We start from the raw sequence: 19,432 nt of genomic DNA on the forward strand, positions 1-19,432 counted from the left end.
GTGTTCCAGATCCTTCTCGCCTTCCCTGCCTACCGCCCCCCCCAAGGGATGTTAGGCAGCCCCCTCCACTCCCCAACCTACTCGGAACCCCGGGTGTCTGAACTGTGTCCCACCAGGCCCGGACCTGCCTGGTGGCCGCTATTTCCCAGGGTGACAGTGGGATGCGCTCGGGGGCTTGCTGTGAACAGAAAAGTGAATGGGGTGGGGGACAGCAGAGGGGGGAGTCCAGGCCCGCGGTCACCGAGGTGGATACCTGGGACCCTTGCCAGGGCTGGCCCAGAGAGCTGTGCAGGAGGGGCTGCGCTGCGGTGGGCGGCCGTGCCTGGGTCCGCCTGCTGTCCGCCCGGCCTGTGTCCTACTCCTGACTGCCCAGCTCCTGCTGCAGCCACACTGCCCCCAGGCCCCTTCGTGGCTGTTTCAGGCACAGTGGGCTCCAGGCGCCCTGATCTACCCCCCACCCCCACCCCGCGCCCCTGCACTTCTCTGTCTCTTCTCAGGGTGGAGCCCTGGGCTGTGCTCCCCACACCCTGGCGCCTCCAGCGTGGCCTTCGTGTAGTACGCTTTCCGTCCCCATTGCCACAAGCTGCTGGGACCTGCAGAACAGGTGAGCAGCAGGCTCGGATGCGGAGCATCCACTGGAAACCCCAGCCACGCCGAGCTCCAGGTGGCTCCGCGCCACTGCACAGGGCGCACCTGCACCGGGAAGCACCCCTCTCTGCCCTCGCACTGAAAGACCGACTCTGGGGCACAGGGCAGATCCGCTGTCTGGCTCTGCCTCTGAGCGGGAGCAGGAACCTTCCAGAGGAACCACTGACCTCCGTGACTGAGGCGTGGCAGGAGCAGTCCTTCCTGTCTTCCTGACAAACAGGGACGTTTTCCAAGAAGTCCACCGCCTTCCACCCCCGCGGAAAGAGAAGGGGGCAAGAGGCAGGAACGGCGAACGCAGGGAGGAAAGCGTGGAGAGCCTGATGGCCACTTTCCTGGCCAAGACCGGCCATGTCCGCCTTCCTCTCTCTGGTGCCCCCGCCCTCCCACCTCCTCCTCTTCCCAGAGAAGCAAAGTCCTGCCCCGCACAGCTGCAGAAGGAGCCCCCGCGCCCTAGGCCCCGGTGGGTAGCGGGGAAGCAGTAGGCCTCCCCTGGCACAATTTCCACCGCGGCAGCCTCCAGCCTCTGCCTGGCCCCGCCGCGAGGGAAGAGAGGGGCTCAGGTCCCCGCGGAAAGTCGTGAGCCAGGTCACCATGGGAGGGCGACGCTTTGTGACCCAGGGCAGGTGACTTGGTACATCCTCCCCAGTGGAGAATTAACCATCTTGTGTAAAAAAAGAAAACTTTCCACTGACTTTTTTAAAGTTTCTATTTTGGGTAAACCAGAGATAAATTCTGGCCCCCCACACACACACACACACAATGGCTGGAGGGAGGGGGAGGAGGGAGGGAGGGAGGGAGGGAGGGAGGGAGCCGAGGCTTCAGTTTCTTCAGCTGCACATTGATTTCTACCAGAGCCTTAACTGGCAGGACTCAGCCAGCCTTCAAACACACCACACTTGGCTCCCAGGGAACATGGACAAGGATGTTCGCTGCAGTGTGTGTATAACAGCAAAAATCAGAAACAACCCAAGTTCCATTAACAGAAGACCCAATAAACCCCGGCAGTCATCAAACCCCACGGCTCCTGTGTTCCTCCTAAAATAGCAAAGACCATGCACTAAAGGTTATTGATTTTTATTTATTTGAAAGGCAACAAGAGACACACAGACAGAGGTCTTCCATGTGCTGATTCACTCCCCAAATCCCCACAACAGCCAGCCTAGGGCCAGGCTGAAGCCAAGAGCCAGGGACTCCATTCAGTTCTCCCAAGTGGCTGGCAAGGACCCAAGTACTGTTTCCCAGGGTGAGCGCTGGCAGGAAGCTGGCTTTGAAGTGGGATGGCACTCAAGCCCTGGCCCTCTGGTAGAGAGTGCGGCCATCCCAGTGGCTTCACCCATGCCCAGCAGCGCCCAGACCAGCCTTCCTGCATTTCTTCAAAGTTGTTTTTCACTGTGGTAAGTATCCAGTTGAGTGGCCCTGAAGACATCCACACGCCTCTGTAACCAGCACTACCCTCCGTTTCCAGATCTTTCATCTTGCAAAACTGAAACTCTACCCTCACACGATAACTCCCCATTCCCCAGCCCCTCCCCTCCCAAAAGAACCATTCTGCCTCCGTCTCTGTGCTTCTGACTACCGCCAGCGCCTCCCACGAGTGGGAGCACACAGGATTTGTCGTGCTGTGACTCTCAGCACCGTGTCCTCCAGGCTCCCCCACGTCACAGCAGGTGTCGGGATTTCCTTCCTTTTTCCTTTTGTCGGTGGCCACTCAGTTGCTTTTGTGTTTTAGCTACTTTTAAAAAATATTTTATTAATTTATTTGAGAGGCAGAGTTACAGACAGTGAGAGAGACAGAGACAGAGAGAGAGGTCTTCCATCCGTTGGTTCACTCCCCAGATGGCTGCCATGGCCGGCGCTGCGCCGGTCCAAAGCCAGGAGCCAGGAGCCAGGAGCCAGGAGCCTCTTCTGGGTCTCCCGTGTTTGTGAACGATGCTGCTCTGAACCGGGTACGCTCCTTCACTCATTTCTGCCTTAGCTGCCAGTCTTCATCCTTGTAAATGATACAATTTCCAATTTAAATATTGGGATTTTTTTTCCTAAAATGTCTGTTTTCTTCTATTTAAAAAGCAAACTGATAGAGAGAGAAAGAGAGAGAGAGAGAGAGGTCTTCCATCCACTGGTTTGTTCTCCAAATAGCCGTAACAGGCAGGTTTAGGTCAGGCAGAAGCCAGGAACCAGGAACTCCATCCAGGTCTCGCACGTGGACGGCAGGGGCCCCAGCGCTTGAGTCATCATCTGCTGCTCCCCAGGTGCTTCAGCAGGAAGCTGGATTGGAAGCAGAGGAGCCGGAACTTGAACCAGGACTCCATTATGGGATGCAGGTTTCCCAAGTGATGGCTTAACCTGATGCACCATAAAACCCACCCTTCAATATTGATTTTTAAAAATAAAACCATTACATCACCCTTTTGAATTGCTTCTAACAAACTATCATTAATACATCCATTTTATTTCAACCACACCCATTTTTAAAATAGAAGGACAAATTCCTTCCTCTACTGGTTTCCTACCCAAATGGCAGCAACAGTCAAGACTTGGTCTGGCGGAAGCCAGCAGACCGGAACCCTCTCCAGGCCTCCCACATTGGTGACAGTGGCCCAAACACTTGGGTTACCATCTGCTGCCTTCTCTCTCTAGTAGGAAGCTGGACCCACAGTGGAGAAACCAGGATGCAAAGGACTCTGTGATACGGGATGCTGACCCCAAGACAAATTCTTTAACTCCTGGAAATTTTATGTTACTCTTTTTATCTTCTTAAACTTCTAAGTTGTACCCCATCTTCTCCACAGAAGTTTATTTTAATGTGATATGTCCATATGCTTGAGGATTTTTTAATCAATCAATATATCATACTTGTTTTGCCCTAAAAAGCATATAAATTGAAATTTTAATTTCCTATGGTTATAAATTCTAAGTATGACAAGCAAATTTAGATTATGCAAACGTTGCAACCATTAGCACTGCACAAGTGCTCAAAATAACACACATTTTAAATTGTAAAAATTAATTATTAAACACAAAAAATAACCCATGGTGATACTGTGTTATAGGTATGTAAGATGCTATCCTTGGGAGAAACTAGATGCAGGGTAGAAGATGTCTCTGTTATTTCTTATAACTTCAGGTTAATTTGCAAGGATTTCAAAATAAAAAGTTTTATTAAAAAGTCATTTTGGGGAGAAATGCGGCTCTTACTGAAATGAATAAGGTCCAATTTATTAATGAGCCCCTAGGATAATACTAATTATTGCTAGAATGAGATGGAGTTTGCGTCAATCTGCCTCTTTCTGTTTACTTGTCATACAATGCGACGCACCGAGAACTCCTGTCCTTCTGTCACAGCACAGCAGAGCCACTGACCTTTTAACTTTTTCCGATATTGTTTGGCAAAAGGAAAGAGAACAAACACAACAGCGATCTATCACCAGGAGCTGCTGCGTGTACCTGCAGAGGCCGCTGGAACCAAGCACCAGAAGCCAGGAACTTACATAACAGCAGTGTGCTGTCTCAGGGTTCTGGAAGCCAGAAGAACAAGATGAAGGGGTAGAGGCTGCATCTGGTCCTCTGGGCGCTCTGAGGAAGAGCCTCTGCCTCTGGCCTCGCTTCTGGCGGGCTGTTGCCAGTGGCTGGCATCTCCTGGCCTGTGGAAGCACCACGGCTGTGTCTGGCTTTCTCACCAGGCAGGGTTCCGCCTGTGTGTGTCCGGGTCCAGATTCACCTGTTGGTAGGGACAAAGTCATGATGAGTTCTGACCCACCCTTCTTTGAACTTGCTTGTTTCTGTAAAGATCTTATTTCCAAATAAGGTGACAGAAGTCTGAGGTGCTGGGGTGTAGGACTTCAGCAAATTCAACCCCCAACAGTTGCCAACTGAAACAGGTCTTTCAATTTCATTGAAAGCAAAAACTTGGGCACCACTGACCTCAACGTGGGCTTGTTACCCTCTGTAGAGTTACTTCCTCAGTTTCCGGAGTCTCACTAGACAAGGCTTTGCCAAAAGCCTACCAGGCAGCTATCATGTAAAAGCAGCTGCCTAAACTGATAAACTCAGAAAGGGTCACCGGGGTAGAAATAGTTTTCATGTAATTTCAATACAAGGAATGTGCATAAAATGTTTCCATCTTACCATAGGGTTTGATCTTTATTTGCATCAAAACTTTGCAGCTCAAGATTTCACTCATACAGTTGTTGAAAAATAAAAGTGCCCCCACAACCTCAGGGGTAAAACTGGTCTTCCAGATCAACCCGATCAGCAAATCACACTTACCTCCTCTTTTAACAAAGTCTGGTTCCTTTTGGAATCCTAATGGCTGGAAAGCACCTGCCACCAGCATTTCTCCCAGATGCCTCTTTGCCTGAATCCTGGGGCCCCTCCTCAGGAGAAATGTACCCTTTGGCAATTCCTAAGAGACAGATGTTGATGTTAAATGAAAAATATTAGGATTTATCCTTTTGAATTATCCTCCAATCAAAACCCAAACTCAAAGAAGGCTTTTCACCTCCAGGGCATTGAGCCATAGTAAGGTACAAGAAGGGAATAGAAGAGTTTGCCTTTTATTTATTTTTTTTTTTCCTTTTATCTGAGAGACAGAACAGACAGACAGAGCTGGCAGCCTCTGGTTCACTCTCCAAATGCCTGCAATGGTTTGAGCCAGGCTGGAGCTAGAGCCTGGAGCTAGGAATTACATCCAAGTCTCCCAGGTGGGTGGAAGGAACCCGATTACTTGAGGCATCCCCACTGCCTCTCAGGGTCTGCATTGACAGAAAGCTGGAATCAGGAGCCAGGAGTCCAGTGCAAGCACGCTGATGTGGACGATGGTGTCTCAACCCCCAGGCCAAATGCTCACTTCTGCCTTTCTGTTTTAAAGTGGGAAAAGAAGCATCACCAAAGGGGTACAACAAAGAGAACCACAGGAAACACAGGCACTTGCTCTGTGGCAGCTCTATCTTAGGAAAAGGACCCGGGGAACTGAGGATAGGGAAAACAATTCTCTTAAAGTCACACATTATCCCTGAGGACAGTATCTGTGTACCTTCTAGGGTATGAGCGAGCGCTCTGGTTTGAGAACCACAAAGTCGCGGTTACACTGCTGCACAGCATTGAAAATAAACCTAGATGCATTATCAGAGCTCAGACTCAAAGACATGCAGTATCATGGCCTCTTGTACATCAAAACACAAAGTATTATATGACATTAATACATATGAGGATATTTTGAAGGGTTTGGGGGAAATGGACTCAAAAGTTAAGTTTGTTTTGGTGCAAAATATTTTTGAAAGCCATGCATAGGAGGAGGGTCTTCAAAAAGTTCACGGAAGGGGCCAGCGTTGTGGCGTAGCGGGCAAAGCCAATACCAGCATTTCATTTGGGCACAGTTTGTATTCCAGCTACTCCACTTCCAATTCAGCTCCTTGCCAATGGCCTGGGAAAAGCAACGGTAAATAGCCCAAGTACTTGGGCACCTGCTACCCACATGGGAGACCTGGAAGAAGCTCCTGGCTCCTGGCTTCAAACTGGCCCAGCCCCAGCCATTGCAGCCATCTGGGAAGCAAATGAGCTGATGGAAGATCTCTCTCTCTCTCTCTGTGTCTCTATCTCTCTCTAACTCTGACTTTTAAATAAATAAATCTGTTTTTTAAAAAACAGTTCATGGACAGTATGTATGATGAAAACACTAGGCATGGATTTCAATTTTTTCACCAAAACAAACTTATCTTTTAATTCCATTTTCTCCAAACTTTTTGAGATTCCACCTAACACATATAAAGTATTAAAACAGAGAAGGGTACGCTGAAGGGAATGATAGAAAAAGATGTGTCATGCAAACAGAGAAGAAATATGAGGAAGTAATCTGAATATTAAAGTAGACTACAAAATTAAATATCGGGGCTGGCTCTGTGGTGCAGTGGGTTAACACCCTAGCCTGAAGCGCCAGCATCCCATACAGGCACGGGTATGAGATCCGGCAGCTCTACTTCTGATCCAGCTCTCTGCTATGGCCTGGGAAAGCAGAAGATGGCCCAAGTCCTTGGGATCCTGCACTTACATGGGCGACCTGGAAGAAGCTCCTGGTTCCTGGCTTGAGATCAGCGCAGCTCTGGCCATTGTGGCCAATTGGAGAGCGGATGGAAGACCTCTCTTTCTTTCTTGCTCTCTCTGCCTCTCCTCTCTCTGTGTAACTCTGACTTTCAAATAAATAAAATAATCTTCAAAAAAATTAAATATCATCAGAGACAAAGAAGGACATGTCATAATGGCTGAAGAGCCAGTTCATCCAGAAGACAGAACAATCCTGTGTGTGAGGCTAACAGCAAAGCTTCTATATATATGAGGCCAAAATCGCATGGGATAAAAGGGAGAAACAGACAAATCTGCAATCCTAGTTGGAAATTTAATGTCCTTCACTTGACGTTGACAAACCCCCAAATTTTGCTTCTCGCAAGGAGGCAGGGGTGGGACTTGGGACGTTGCATCTTTAATGTCCATTTGGATCTATGACAAAATGCTAACACTGTAGGCAGCCTTTGGACAAATCAAGGCCAATGTTGGCTTGTGGAGTTCTTGGGATAAGAAAGTCACATACTCCCATCCTGAAGGAGGATGTTAATCAAGAACACTCTGTTAAAATTATCTGTGTTACCAGAGGTCCAGATAAGTTGCTTACGTATGTAGTTATCTTTTGTGCTGCTTTGTTTTGCAGCTGGTTATGGATAAATACTGCTGGGACTTTAGAATAAATGAGCCTTGATCAGCCTTGTTGTCTTGGCTCCATTCTTTGCAATCGCTTGTCTCTCTTTTAGGTCCCTCTCCCTCCCTTAGGTTCTGTTCGACTGGCGCGGCTGGCCCACACATAACGCAACATTAGGAGCGGGTCCAAGGGTGTTTTATATAATTTGTTATGCGTTTCTTGGTTCAAATGTTTTAAAACATTAAAAAGAGCATATAGCTGAGACATTTAGAGTAGGGAGCAAGGAAGGAGGTCCAGAAGCCAGCATCATTTCGCCCAACACGATCCTCCACACGTCCCCACCCACGCTCCCTACGCTCTCTACTGGAGTCCTCCTCATCTTAGCATCAGCAGCTGACACGTAAGGCAGTGAGTGTCCTTGAGTGGGCCGGAGCCGATGCGGGCACGGATACACAGTCCTCCTGCCTCAGGCTTGTGCTCCCACATCCAGGCCCCCTCGCAGTTCCAACCTGCAGCACTGCTTCCCCCGTGAGGTTTCTGCACCTTCTCAGGCTCCCTGCTGAATTCCCTACGTGACCTGATTCAGAGCCTCCCCTGTTCCTCTCTCCCTGCCACCTCCCTTGGTAGCGATTCCACTCCCACAGCTACTTTCTCACCTCCTCCCCAAGGTTGCGTCCGCAGCCCTGGCTGCTCCACAGAACTCAAATCCCAGTTCTCCTGCTGCCTTTGGGACACTTTGGTTTCAATGTTCTTGAGATGAAAGATCTGCATCAATCTGACCCAACTTCACAGCAAGCACACGCCAGCAGTGGGCTAGGGGGATGACACAGTCATTGCCAACACAAAGTCCGACCAAACCATGTGGGCTCTTCTCCCTCACGGCTCAGCCTCTTACTCCCTCTCTTATTCTCCTCTTTCAAAAATCCTATTACCTATTTCCAGTGCTAATTCACTTTAATTTCACTTTCATGCCCTGTCTTTATCTCCCTGCATTGAATTCTCTGTGAATTCTTCAATGCTAGCTTCCGATTCACTAATTATTCCTTCAACTGTGTCCAACACACAGCTTTTATAGAGAGCACTCATTTCCCGCATGCTCAGTATTCATCATCTTCAACTGTTCTTATTTAACTTTTTCATTTTCCGCACATCCTGGTCCTTTTGTTAAAATCTCTTTTCATATGTTCTATTTTTTACATCTCTTTGGGAGTAGAATCACATTCTCATTGTTGAGTCTTTCTTATATGTACTTTGAATTTTGAGTGTGTACACAGGGTCATCTTGAACACTAGTTATTTATTTTTTTTACATTTTATTTGAAAGGCAGAAACACATAGAGACAGAAACAGGGAGGGAGGGAATGGGGGGAGAGAGGAAGAAAGAGAGAGAGAGAGAGAGAGAGAGAGAGAGAGAGAGATGCTTCATTTACTGGTTCACTCCCCACATGACGCAGCAGCTATAACTGGGCTAGCCAAAAGCCAGGAGCCCTGGACTCAACCTGGATCTGCACATGTGGGTTGCAGAGACCTAAATACTCAAGCCATCATCCTCTGCTTCCCAGTGTGCACATCAGCAGGATACTGGAATCAGAAGTGGAGCCAAGACTCAAATCCAGGCATTCCAACATGGGGTGTGGGCACCCCCAGAATCATCTTAGCCACTGTACAAAATACCCTCCTCTTTTAAAATAAAAGTGGGGGGAGGTGTAAAAGAATCTCTTCCTCCCTTCACTTTCACTCTTCCTGGGGTTTTGGTCGCCTCTGCTTTTCCAGGCCTTGTCTAAGGGTTCTGGACTCCAGTCTTTCAACCAAGAGAAATCCAGATCCAAGGCCCTGTTTCCAGCAGAGAGCCTGGCTCCAGCTTCCCTCTGTCAGTAAAGCACTTTGGTACCTCATCAGCTGAGTCACATCTTTGGTACTTCTGCTTCAAGAATGGGTCCTTGAGACCCAACCCCAGCAAGGTTGCTCAAAAGCAGACCCCAGGAAGCCAGCCCCTCATTCCAGCATGGCCCCAGCCTACACCCATGAACGTCTATCTTGCTTCTGAGTGCATCTGTCTTTCCCTCTCCCACCTTATCCTTGTTTATTCTTAGTGGTGCTATTAATGCACCAGCACTGTCTTGACAAGAAATTGCCTCATTCTAATCCACATCTCTCCTAATTCTCATCTTCAAACTCAACTGTTGTAAACCTTTTTCTAACCACTCTTGCCTGAAATGAACTCTGTCTCCTCTGGTCTCCATCCTTACTTCTGCCTTCTCTTAGCTTTTGCTTCTTGAAGGGACAAAGGTGTGTGAGTCAAGGAGGAAACCATTGCCCAGGAATACCTGAGGCCAGGTGATACGGAGAAGAATGTGGTCTACGCTGCTGGGGTTAGGAGCCACACCCCACAGGGAGAAGATGTTTGAGTGGCTCTTGGGGAAAAAGTGTTTGCGAGGTAGACAGCTATGGGCATTCCGGGCCGAGGGAACAGCCTCCGAGGTGAACAGCAGGAGGGCCCCTTTGGGAAATGGGGAGACCCTGAGCTTAGGAGGAGTGAGGAAGCTGAGCAGGACAGAGGATGGGGGAGGATGTAGATGGTGCTGTGGGGCCAAGGGCACGGGGCTTCCCCGGTGACTTTGGGAAACACCTGACCTTCTCACAGAGGCTGGGCCAGGCCCTTGTGGGTTGAAGCAGGGGTTGGTGTGACAAGCTTTTCACTGGAAGACACTTAAGTAGAGGTGGTGTGACCAGTGAGGAGAGCCCTGCCAAAGTCCAGACAGGACATGACAGCGCCTAGATGAACCTGGGGGTCCCAGGGAAGTAAGGTTGGCAGCAAAGAGGTAGAACTGCAATGGAGATAAAGCAAGGTGGCCTCTCTAGCCCCAGACAAGTTAGCAGCACCCAGTGAGACCAGTAACACCACCATAGACCTGAGTTGGCCAGGGACCCCGCAAGAACCTCATGGCCATGCTTCCAGGCCGTCCCTGTAGTCTGTCTCTCAGCAGCTGAAACTCAGAGTCCTGATGAGTCTCTCACCACTGGGCCATTTTGAATGTCTTCAGTGTGATCAACTACAATGGTTTCAGTCCACGTTCTAAGGACAAACACTTGGAGAAAAACAAAATCTGTTTTAATTCAGCACAGAAACTGTTTGCTCTCTGACACTTTCTCTCTCCAGGTATTTTTTAAGCTGAGGGCTTGCTTGATGAAGTGCGGTCATCCAGATTTCTTCCCACCACCCCATGTGGGTGCCGCCGTGCAGGGCAGGGGAGCTCACCTGGCTGTGATGGGCAAGCCTCACCCAGCCCTCTGCACACCTGGTCCCCAGAGAGCAAGCATCTCCGGAGCGTGCTGCAGGCGCATCTGCTCCCCTCTGCTGCAGGGCGGATGTCGCTGTGGTTACATTGAAAATCCACTGGGTTCTGTGAAAAATATCATTGGGGTCACAAAGCCTCCCTGGTGGGTTTGACATTGTTGGCTTGGTACACCCCACCCCAGCCCCCATGGTGCACTGTACAAAGGGGCTGCTACCCCCATGGCTGATGCTTTTCTCTGCTGCAAGGCTGGAAGGCCCCCGAGCCAGCTACAGCTCATTTCCGGGGTGCTGAGATAGGTCTATACTATTTCCAGGCAGTCCACCCCCAAATCCAGCCATCTTTATACTCAGGGGCTCAGTTCCCAAGATCCAAATATGTAAATGTTGGCTCTGGCCCCTTTCAAAGCTTCCTCTGAAGCCAGACAAGGCATACCTCTTTAGCATTGTTTCTGTTTGCTTCTTTTTAATATTCACTTATTTGAAAGGCAGTTATGGGGGTGGGGGTGGAGATCTTCTTCCCTCTGCTGTTGATTCATTCCCCAGATGGCTGTGATGGTCGGGGCTTGGCGAAGCCGAAGCTGAATATAGGAACCTGGGACTCAGTCCAGGTCTCGCCATGTGGGTGTCAGTGGACCAAGTGGGCCATCTTTCCCTGCCTTTCCAGGTGCATTAGCAGGGAGCTGGATCGGAAGTGGAGCAGCCAGGACATGAACCAGTGCTCACATGAGATGCCAGTATTATAGATGGCGATTGAACTTGGTGTACGACAATGCAGGCCCCACCTCTTTAGCATCCTTCAGATTGTATACTTTGGCCAACAGGCCATTAGAAGCCACCAAGCAAAATGGGAACCCGTCGTTTGCTGAGTCAGTGTCCTCTCTGAACTTTGCTATGTCCTTGTCTCTGCCGTTCATATGAGTTAAGAAACAGCAGTGTATCTACAAAACCAGGGACACACACACACACACGCACACGCACGCATATATCTGTATGTTAGTCATAGCCATCGCTGCAAAGGTTTTTGCCCTTCTAACTCCCTCATCCTCCATTTGAAAATGCTCCACGTTCAGGTGCGAGCCCTTGGTGCCACAGGTGCACTACAGCTACCACAGCCTTGCTGGCAATCGCAAGAAATGAGAAGCTGCTGAAATGCCCGTTAGTAAGAGAGCACCCATCTAAATACACTCATTTGAAAAAATGTGCACATCTGCAGACATGAAAAGATTTCTTGCTTCTACTGTTAAACAAGAAATATGTTACAAAATGTATATACGGAGTACAATGTCCTGTGTTTCAAAACATCTGTTTGTGCGCAGATACTATCTGAGGGACACACTCAGCTGCAGCACTGGTTTTCTCCAGAGTGGAGAACAGTGAGACTTGAGACAGAGGATTTCTCTGCATTCATTTTCAAGAACATACGACTTTCATAACTGAAAAGAACACTTTTGCAAACATTTCTAAATGTTAACTGTTCCATGTTAGCATAAGCATCTTGGGGGCATTGAAATTTAAGTAAATTTTCTAAGTCTACCCAATGCTTGTTTGGACCCCAAGAGAGGCAGGCAGCTCAGTGAGCATAGCACAGCCCATGCTGTGCTGTGACATCAGGGGTTGCAGAACACACCATGAAGTTTGGGACATGGCCCTCACCTGGCACTACTCCAGGGGAGTCAGTTCAAGTCCCGGCTGCTCCACTTCCCATCCAGCTCCCTGCTAACACACTGGGAAAGTGGTGGAAGATGGCCCAAGTCCTTGGGCCCCTGTACCCATGTGAAAGACCCAGCTCCTGGCTCCTGGCTCCGGCCGGGCTCAGTCCTGGCCATTGCAGCCATCTGGGAAGTGAACCAGCAGACTGAACTCTGCCTTTCAAATACACAATTAAAAAGGAAGTGCAGGTGACTTGGCTCTCAGTGAAGCGGCAGCGACTCAAGGGGCACCCACTGTGGGATTCAAAGGAGGAAGTTCAGGAAGCCCTGAAGGAACAGGAGGGCACATCTCCGAAGCTGGATAGCATCAAGTAAAAGAGAAGGGGGGCATAGGAGGGATCTTCACAAAGCCCATGGAATGTTCCCATTATCCTTTAGTTCGACTTTTCAGGAATTATCTGAGGCCCCTACATACGTGTGCCAGGGAAAACTGCCTCCAGGCTCCTTGTGGAGCGCACGGAGCCAGGAAAGGAAGAAAGGAGAACCCAAGCTAGCCCCAGGGGTGAAACACAATGCCGTTCCTGGCACAGGGAACAGCAAACGCGAGGGCTTGAAAGCACGGAGGAGCAGAGTTTGGGTAACTTCAAGTCTGCGAGGCTACTGCTGCAGGTGCATGGGAGACGCAGAGGCAGGGGCCTGGGGCAGAGCTGGGGTGGGGGTGGGGAGGTGGCACAGAACACAAGGCTGGAAAAGCCAGGCAGGGAGTTGAGCTCTGCCCAGCAGTGCAGGTGGTAGTAAGCTACAGAATGCTGTGGCGGCCAGATCCCTTGGAGGAGAATAATTTTCCTGGCGGGGTGACGGGAGGACTGCACAGGAGAGAGGCTGATGTGGAGGCTGCTGCCCGCTGGGTGAGGGTAAGGCTGGGAAAAAGCCCTGGCTGTGGTCAGCAGAGGACGGCCAGCCTGCACAGGGCTTTGGCTGCCTGTGGACTCCGCGGAGGCCTGGGGGGGGGGGGCAGGTTGCCCTGACCCAGCTCTGGAAGTGGGGAGAACCCCACCTCTTCTTCTCAGTCCTCAGTGCCCACTGGGCAGACAAAATGGAGAGGGCCCAAGGGAAACAAGAGTGAGTGCCAAGGGGGTGGATGCTGCTCTCCCTGCGGCTGCCCTGGCCCTGGCTTCCTGAAATCCTTTCTCTCTCTTTATCCTCTGTGTCTGTCACTCCCACCAGAGAGCCGCTTCCAGGGGACACCCGGTCCTCATCCCCAATCCTGCAGTTTTCAATCCTACCCCGCTGCTCCCTCGACGGTTCTCGGTTCCCAGCCCCCTCCCCGCGCTGGAAGGTGACAACCACGAAAAGGAGGGTGACTCTCTCCTCGGCCGGGGCTTCAGGTGACATCACATCCTCCAAATGCGAAATCGGGTCTGCGGCCGGCCCAGGGGCTCAGCTCCACGTCTAGGTGCCGAGCGTCCTCCCGCGCGCCTGCTCTCCCGTCGGAGCCTGCCGCTGAGCCGTGTCCTGCCAAGCGCGCCATGGCCTCGTCGGCGACAGCCCTGCTCCTGCCGCTGACCCTGCTGCTGCGTGAGTCTGAGACCCCCGGGGAGGCAGAGGTGGGAGGAGGGGCGCGGGCCTCAGCCTAGCCCCTGCCTCCCGCAGACTTCGCCGCGGCCTTCGGGCAGAGCCAGATCCGGATGAAGCCAAAGGAGGTGACGGCGATCCTAGACAAACCTGTGACGCTGATCTGCGAAGTGCTGCTGTCTGACTTGGGGGATAGCTGCTCCTGGGTGTTCCAGCGGAGCGCCGCGGCCAGCCCCACCTTCCTGCTGTACCTCAGCAAAACACGCAACCAGGTGGACTCTCCGCTCAACTCGGGCAAGCGCGTCCAGGAAAAAGTCTTCAGCCTCACCCTGCACCATTTCCGCGAGGAGGACCAGGGCTACTACTTCTGCGTGGTCGTGGGCTCCCTCAGCCTACACTTCAGCCCCTCTGTGCCCGTCTTCCTGCCAGGTCTGGCGCGGGGCGCCGCACCTCTTCACCCGGGGTTGGGGGGGCACTCCTCTGAACCCGTCTTTCCTAGTGAACGCCCCTGGGTGCTTAGAAATCGCCCCCATTTCGCAGCCAGGAAAACGGAGGCTAAGGCGCGGTTGGGCAGGGACTGCAGATGGCTTTTCCTGTCGGGCCGACTAGGGCTCGAGTTCAGATGCCTGTGCGGTCCTGGGCAGGTCGCCCCCGTGCCTGGCACCTCGTTCACTGGGGTGCAGGAGAGAGGTCCGGGGCGCATATCCGAGGTTCCTACCCTTCCTCCCCACCAGCCAGGGAAAGACCGGGAGGAAGCTCCCCTTTGGGTAAGGTGCCTTGGTGGGGGGGGGGGCTCCCCGGCTGGAGCGCAGGTGCATCCGCACCCTGGCCGAGCCCCAACCACACTCCATTGTTCCTGCAGCCAAGCCCACCACGATGCCGGCGCCGCGGCGACCCTCGGCGGCGCCCACCACCGCGCCGCAGCCCCGGAGCCTGCGCCCAGAGGTCTGCCGGCCCTCAGGGGGTGCCGCAGGTGAGGCGCGCGCGGTGGAGCCGAGGGCTGCCCACGTGGTGGGGAAACGGGGAGACGTGCCCGGGATGGTGGGTGGAATGGGGTCGGTCCCCGGGCCCGCTCCTAAGTGGCATCTTCGGTCTGGTCAGTGGACTCGAGGGGGCTGGACCTCACCTGTGACATCTACATCTGGGCGCCCCTGGCTGGGGCCTGCACGGTCCTTCTCCTATCACTGGTCATCACCGTCATCTGCAACCACAGTAAGTCCTGGGGTGCGGGTGCGGAGGCGTCTGCCCGGCTCCTTCCCTCCCCGGCTCGCTCCAGGCGGCGCCTGTCGGGAGCTAGGGTGGAGATTTGGGGAGGCTTCCCCGAGCTGCCTGGCGGGCCCAAGGGCGGCCCGGTTTGCACCCCTCTTCCCACGCTCCGGGAGGGTTTTGGAAGCCGGAGCCCCGGGTCGTGAACGGCGGCAACAGGAGGACTCCGCGGGTGTAGCCCGCGGAGCGCGCCCGAGGCCCGGCTCGAGGGGAGTAGAGGGCGTCGCCGGGGCCCTGGGCTGGGTCAGGCCGAAGCCAGGGCCCAGGCACTCCATCCTGATCCCTGACAAGGGCGCAGGCGCCCAGGCACTTGAGCCATTCTGCTCTGCTTTCCACCCAGTGGGTATTGCCGATCCTTGTGTTTGTAATGTTTATAACTGACGCCTGAGGCGAGGACTGGAACAGCAACTCTCATCTAAAAAGAAGTAGGAGAAGGGAAGGAGGGGTTGGCAACGCGAGGGGTTGGCAACGCGTGGTGTCCGGGAACACTCACTTCCGCCTTCCTCTTCCTTATCCAGGGACCCGCAGACGCGTCTGCAAATGTGCCAGGTGAGTCTCTCCACCCCCCCCCCCACCCCCCCCCCCCACCCCCGGCCATGGGCAGGGATCCCCGCTCCCTCCGGAGAGCAGCTTTTGGGGAGAGAGGCCAGGGCAGTGGAGTCCTGGGAGCAGACTCAGCTGAACAAAGAGGCAGGGGGCGCCAAGGTCTGCCCTGGGGGCCCAGGGTGGGGGCTGGGGCCGGTGACTTCAGCAAATCTCCATATTCCTTGGTCATAGCCCCACAAACTCACCCCGAGGGCTTTGCCCAGTGTATCCCAGCTCTTTGAAGGACCTGAAGTCTTTTTCTGATTGATTGATTTCCCCTGGGTTTTTGTTTCTTATGAAAACTTTCCATTTCTTGTCTACTTTGCCCAGTTTTTTTTTTTTTTTTAATTTTGAGGAAGAGCCGCACATTATGACCCACATAAATCTTGGCCTGGGTGCCTAATTTTTCTGTGATTATTGCCCCAAGATTGAAATGGGGGTACAGGGGGCATGAGGCCAGGGAGCGTGAGCCATTGGCAGCTCCAGTGGCTGCCACAGTCCACAGGAGCCCATGAGCATTTGGAAATCATCCCAGGAAAACACAGCAAAAGCCAGAGCCTGTGGGAGAGGCCTCCGTCTCCTGTCCCCTCCGCCGTGGCTGGGCAGCCCTGTAACACGTCACTGCCCGCCTTAGCCCGCACCGGGATAGGGAATCTATTCAGGATCTCTGTGAACCTCACAGCAACCTGGGGTGGCACACACCGCGGTCCCGGCTCACAGGTCACTGGCTCGGGGCTCACCTCCCCAAGGTGGCAGGAGGAGGGTGACACTCAGGTGACCGGTAGCTGCCTGCCTCACAAGTCGGCTGGCTGTGTCCATGGGTTCTGCACCTGCGGATTCAGCCACCTTTGAGTTGAAAATACTCAACACAACAGCACGCACAGGCTTTTTTCGCTGCCATCCTTCCCTAACAGGACAATGTAACCTATTTTACACAGCTGTACAGCATATTAGGTGTCCTAAGTAATCTATAGATGATTTCAGGTCTCCTGGAACCAATCCCCAACAGATACCTGGCCGGGGGCGGGGGGCTATATTTTCTAAATTTCAAATATTTAAAGTAGTTACTAGGATTTCCATTTTACAGATGGGGAAACTGAGGCTTGGGGCACTTGCTGTCAGCAAATAGCAGAGCTGCAACTTCCACCCAAAGCTCAGGCTGCTTCCTGTGGTTGGGGGACTGAAACAGGGGTGGGGCTGGGGTGAGGACTGGAAACAAGTACATACACCTGTTCCTCTCAACAGGTGAAAACACTTCCAATTTCCTACCTGGGCTTTGCATTCTGCACTCTCTGCAGGAATCCAACATCTTACACATCCTTATTTTAACAATGGAAATGTAACACATGTCCCCTGAGTATGTTACAGGAGATGCACCAAGGCATAAAGACTCTAAACACAGAGGGTTTGAAGCACTTTGATCACTTGGGAGCTTTTGCAAGACTCCTGTCTCATTTTGACACAAATAACTGAGAATAAACTCCTGCCCTGAAGTCCAAGGCTATGCAGATGGAGCCCACCTGCGTTCGCACACCTGCGCCAAGACACTCGGTGATGGTGGTGGGCAGCTTGGCTCCAGCAGAGCCTTTTTGGGGGTAGTGGGTGTGTAGATGTGACGCTGATGACAGAGGAGCCCGTTCAGGGGACGTTAGCCCAGTGCCGAGTTAACAAGCAATTCACTGTGACACCCCCCTTGAGTCGACCAAGCTTGATAAAGTAGTGCTCTCGGGCTGATGGGGGTGCCTTCGTCACCTCCTCCTCCATCCCTGTGACCCTGTGACCCTCCAGGGCCCACACCCTGTTCGCTGGTGAGCGTGGTTATGTCTCTTTCTCATACTCCCCTGGGAACCCTGACAGACTCCCAGAAGCTGGACTAAGGGTGCTGGGCCCCAGCAGACATGTTCTCCGCCCCTTCCAAGGCTGAGGGGTTGAGGAGCAGCGTGGCTGGATATGGACGCTGCCTGGGCAGGGCTCTTGCCGGGATGACAGTCTGCCTGCTTCTGTTTCAGGCCAGTGGCGAGACCAGGAGGCAAGCCGAGTGCTTCAGAGAGAACCATCTAACGTGTGACAGCCACTTCGCGACTTCAGACAGACGGCTCCTTATGAGAAGAGCAAGTCCTCCCCCCCGCCCCGCCCCAGCCCCAGCCCCAGCCCCAGCCCTAGCCCTGTATACCTTCCTATGTAGTGGTCCTCATTAGCTGGGTGGGGTGGGGGTGGGGGTGGGGGTGGGGATGGGGAGGGTTACTTTGTGGATTTACTCTCACAGACCCATAGTGCACACATACTGGGGTACAGGCCAGGAAGAGGCGGTCGGGGCTACCCAGAACTGCGAGCTCAGAGTCACGCAGACAGGGCTGAAGGTGGTCTCAGTGCCCTAGGGGTGGAAGCCTCTTCCCTGCCTGTTTGGGGGCTGAAGGCCTGACGGGTGGTGCGGGTGTTGCGATGAGTCACAGCACAGGGCTGGAGCCCACTCCTCTCCCAGATCAGCGCTCTTTTCCTTCACGGTTCCATGATGTCGCTGAACAGTTACGAGACCTGTGTATACCAGACCTGTGAAACCTGTGAAACTGTAGACAGCACAAATCCCTAGAGTCGAGTTGAAGGGGTGAATGGAATCCCAGAAAACAAATCTAAAAATCTCCGACCACACTGCTGCCCTTGCCCTTGCCTGCAGAGGCACCTGTTCCCAAGTCCACTGGACTGTCAGTACCGCCAGTCTCTCCACTGGAGACCACACTCCTGGCATCACTGGTGACTAATTGTGTTTTCTGTGAAGCTGGGATGGTTGGAGGGCTCCTCCTCCATCAGCAGATGCCCGGATGGGGCAGAACAGGCTGTGATGAGGTGGCCAAGAGCCAAAGCTGCTGCCCACTGCACATTTCCTCTCTTATGACCTTGACCAGCAATGTTTTCTCATCCCGAGAGAAGACTCACCCCTAATTGTTTACCTTGGGGGCAACCCTCTGTTAATATTACAGTGTTTTCTTCCAATTGTCTATGCATATATGTAAGATACCTTGTTTTCTGATCGGAAGTGTACTATACCTTTATTAAGTGGCTGTTAATAAACATTAATGGTATCGTGTTCAATGGCCAAAAAGTATTCTTTTGTTGTTACCATCTATACACTTATACATTGTTTCCAGTTTTCACTTCTGTAACACTAATAACACTTGGCACACGTTTGCTTATCAGTGTCCCACAGAACTCCTGGTCAGTCCCCACTGTCACCCTGGGGTCCCCACTTCCATGTCAACCAGCGGATCAGCACCCGCCTGTACCACCTTCCCTCCTTTCGCTCATTCTGGGTAATGGAGAAGCTGCTCCTCCCATAATCACATCTCCACCTCAATGCTGCCAGCCACAAGCCCAACCAACACGTTATTTCATTTGCCAGTGGCTGGCTGGCCTCGAATGTTGATTCTGCATCTCTCTACAGAAGATGCCCACGTTCTTGGGGCCTTGAAACAGAAAAGGCAAGAAAGGACTCTTGTCGTAAGCTATAAACTTAGTATCAGCTGGCTGGAATTCGGCCTTGATGTGGTTCATTTTATCAGTCACTCATTTAACAAAAACACATGCTGTTTGTGGAAGGGGGGTTTAAAAAAAAAAAAAAAAGAAAAAGTTCTCATTTTTTCCCTCTAGCTGGTCAGGGAGGTTCCCATTTCTGCCAGCTGCTCCTCCGGCGCATGGCACCATGTGTGCATCATTCCCTGCAGTTTCT

General features: G+C 52.4%; 1 protein-coding gene and 1 long non-coding RNA gene across 6 annotated transcripts; one reads left to right on the plus strand and one right to left on the minus strand.

Moving 5' to 3' along the window:
• Positions 1–1,711: 1,711 nt before the first annotated feature.
• Positions 1,712–12,895, minus strand: LOC103347631 (uncharacterized). 2 transcript variants are annotated; one of them, XR_016229231.1, is made up of 4 exons: positions 10,595–12,895; positions 4,915–5,050; positions 4,137–4,366; positions 1,712–2,913 (listed from the first exon to the last, which is right to left on the minus strand). It is a non-coding gene; the product is annotated as an uncharacterized LOC103347631 (long non-coding RNA). The 2 variants fall into 2 exon arrangements; XR_007918194.3 differs by having other exon boundaries at positions 4,915–12,895.
• A 130-nt stretch (positions 12,896–13,025) lies between these two features.
• Positions 13,026–18,793, plus strand: CD8A (CD8 subunit alpha). Of its 4 annotated transcripts, none has more exons than XM_089326143.1 (7): positions 13,026–13,196; positions 13,671–13,860; positions 13,936–14,286; positions 14,720–14,830; positions 14,959–15,069; positions 15,642–15,672; positions 17,718–18,793. In XM_089326143.1, the coding sequence occupies exons 1-7, from the start codon at positions 13,089–13,091 to the stop codon at positions 17,767–17,769; spliced, it is 954 nt and encodes a 317-aa protein (XP_089182269.1). In that variant the 5' UTR covers positions 13,026–13,088; the 3' UTR covers positions 17,770–18,793. The 4 variants fall into 4 exon arrangements, with proteins under 4 accessions (XP_089182269.1, XP_089182270.1, XP_089182271.1 ...); XM_089326144.1 differs by having other exon boundaries at positions 13,062–13,196; positions 13,510–13,860; XM_089326145.1 differs by having other exon boundaries at positions 13,070–13,190; positions 13,510–13,860.
• The last annotated feature ends 639 nt before the right edge of the window (positions 18,794–19,432 follow it).

This window comes from Oryctolagus cuniculus, chromosome 2 (genome assembly GCF_051225735.1).
Source record: "Oryctolagus cuniculus isolate XC-2025 breed Fujian yellow rabbit chromosome 2, ASM5122573v1, whole genome shotgun sequence".
Classification (NCBI taxonomy): Eukaryota; Metazoa; Chordata; class Mammalia; order Lagomorpha; family Leporidae; genus Oryctolagus; species Oryctolagus cuniculus.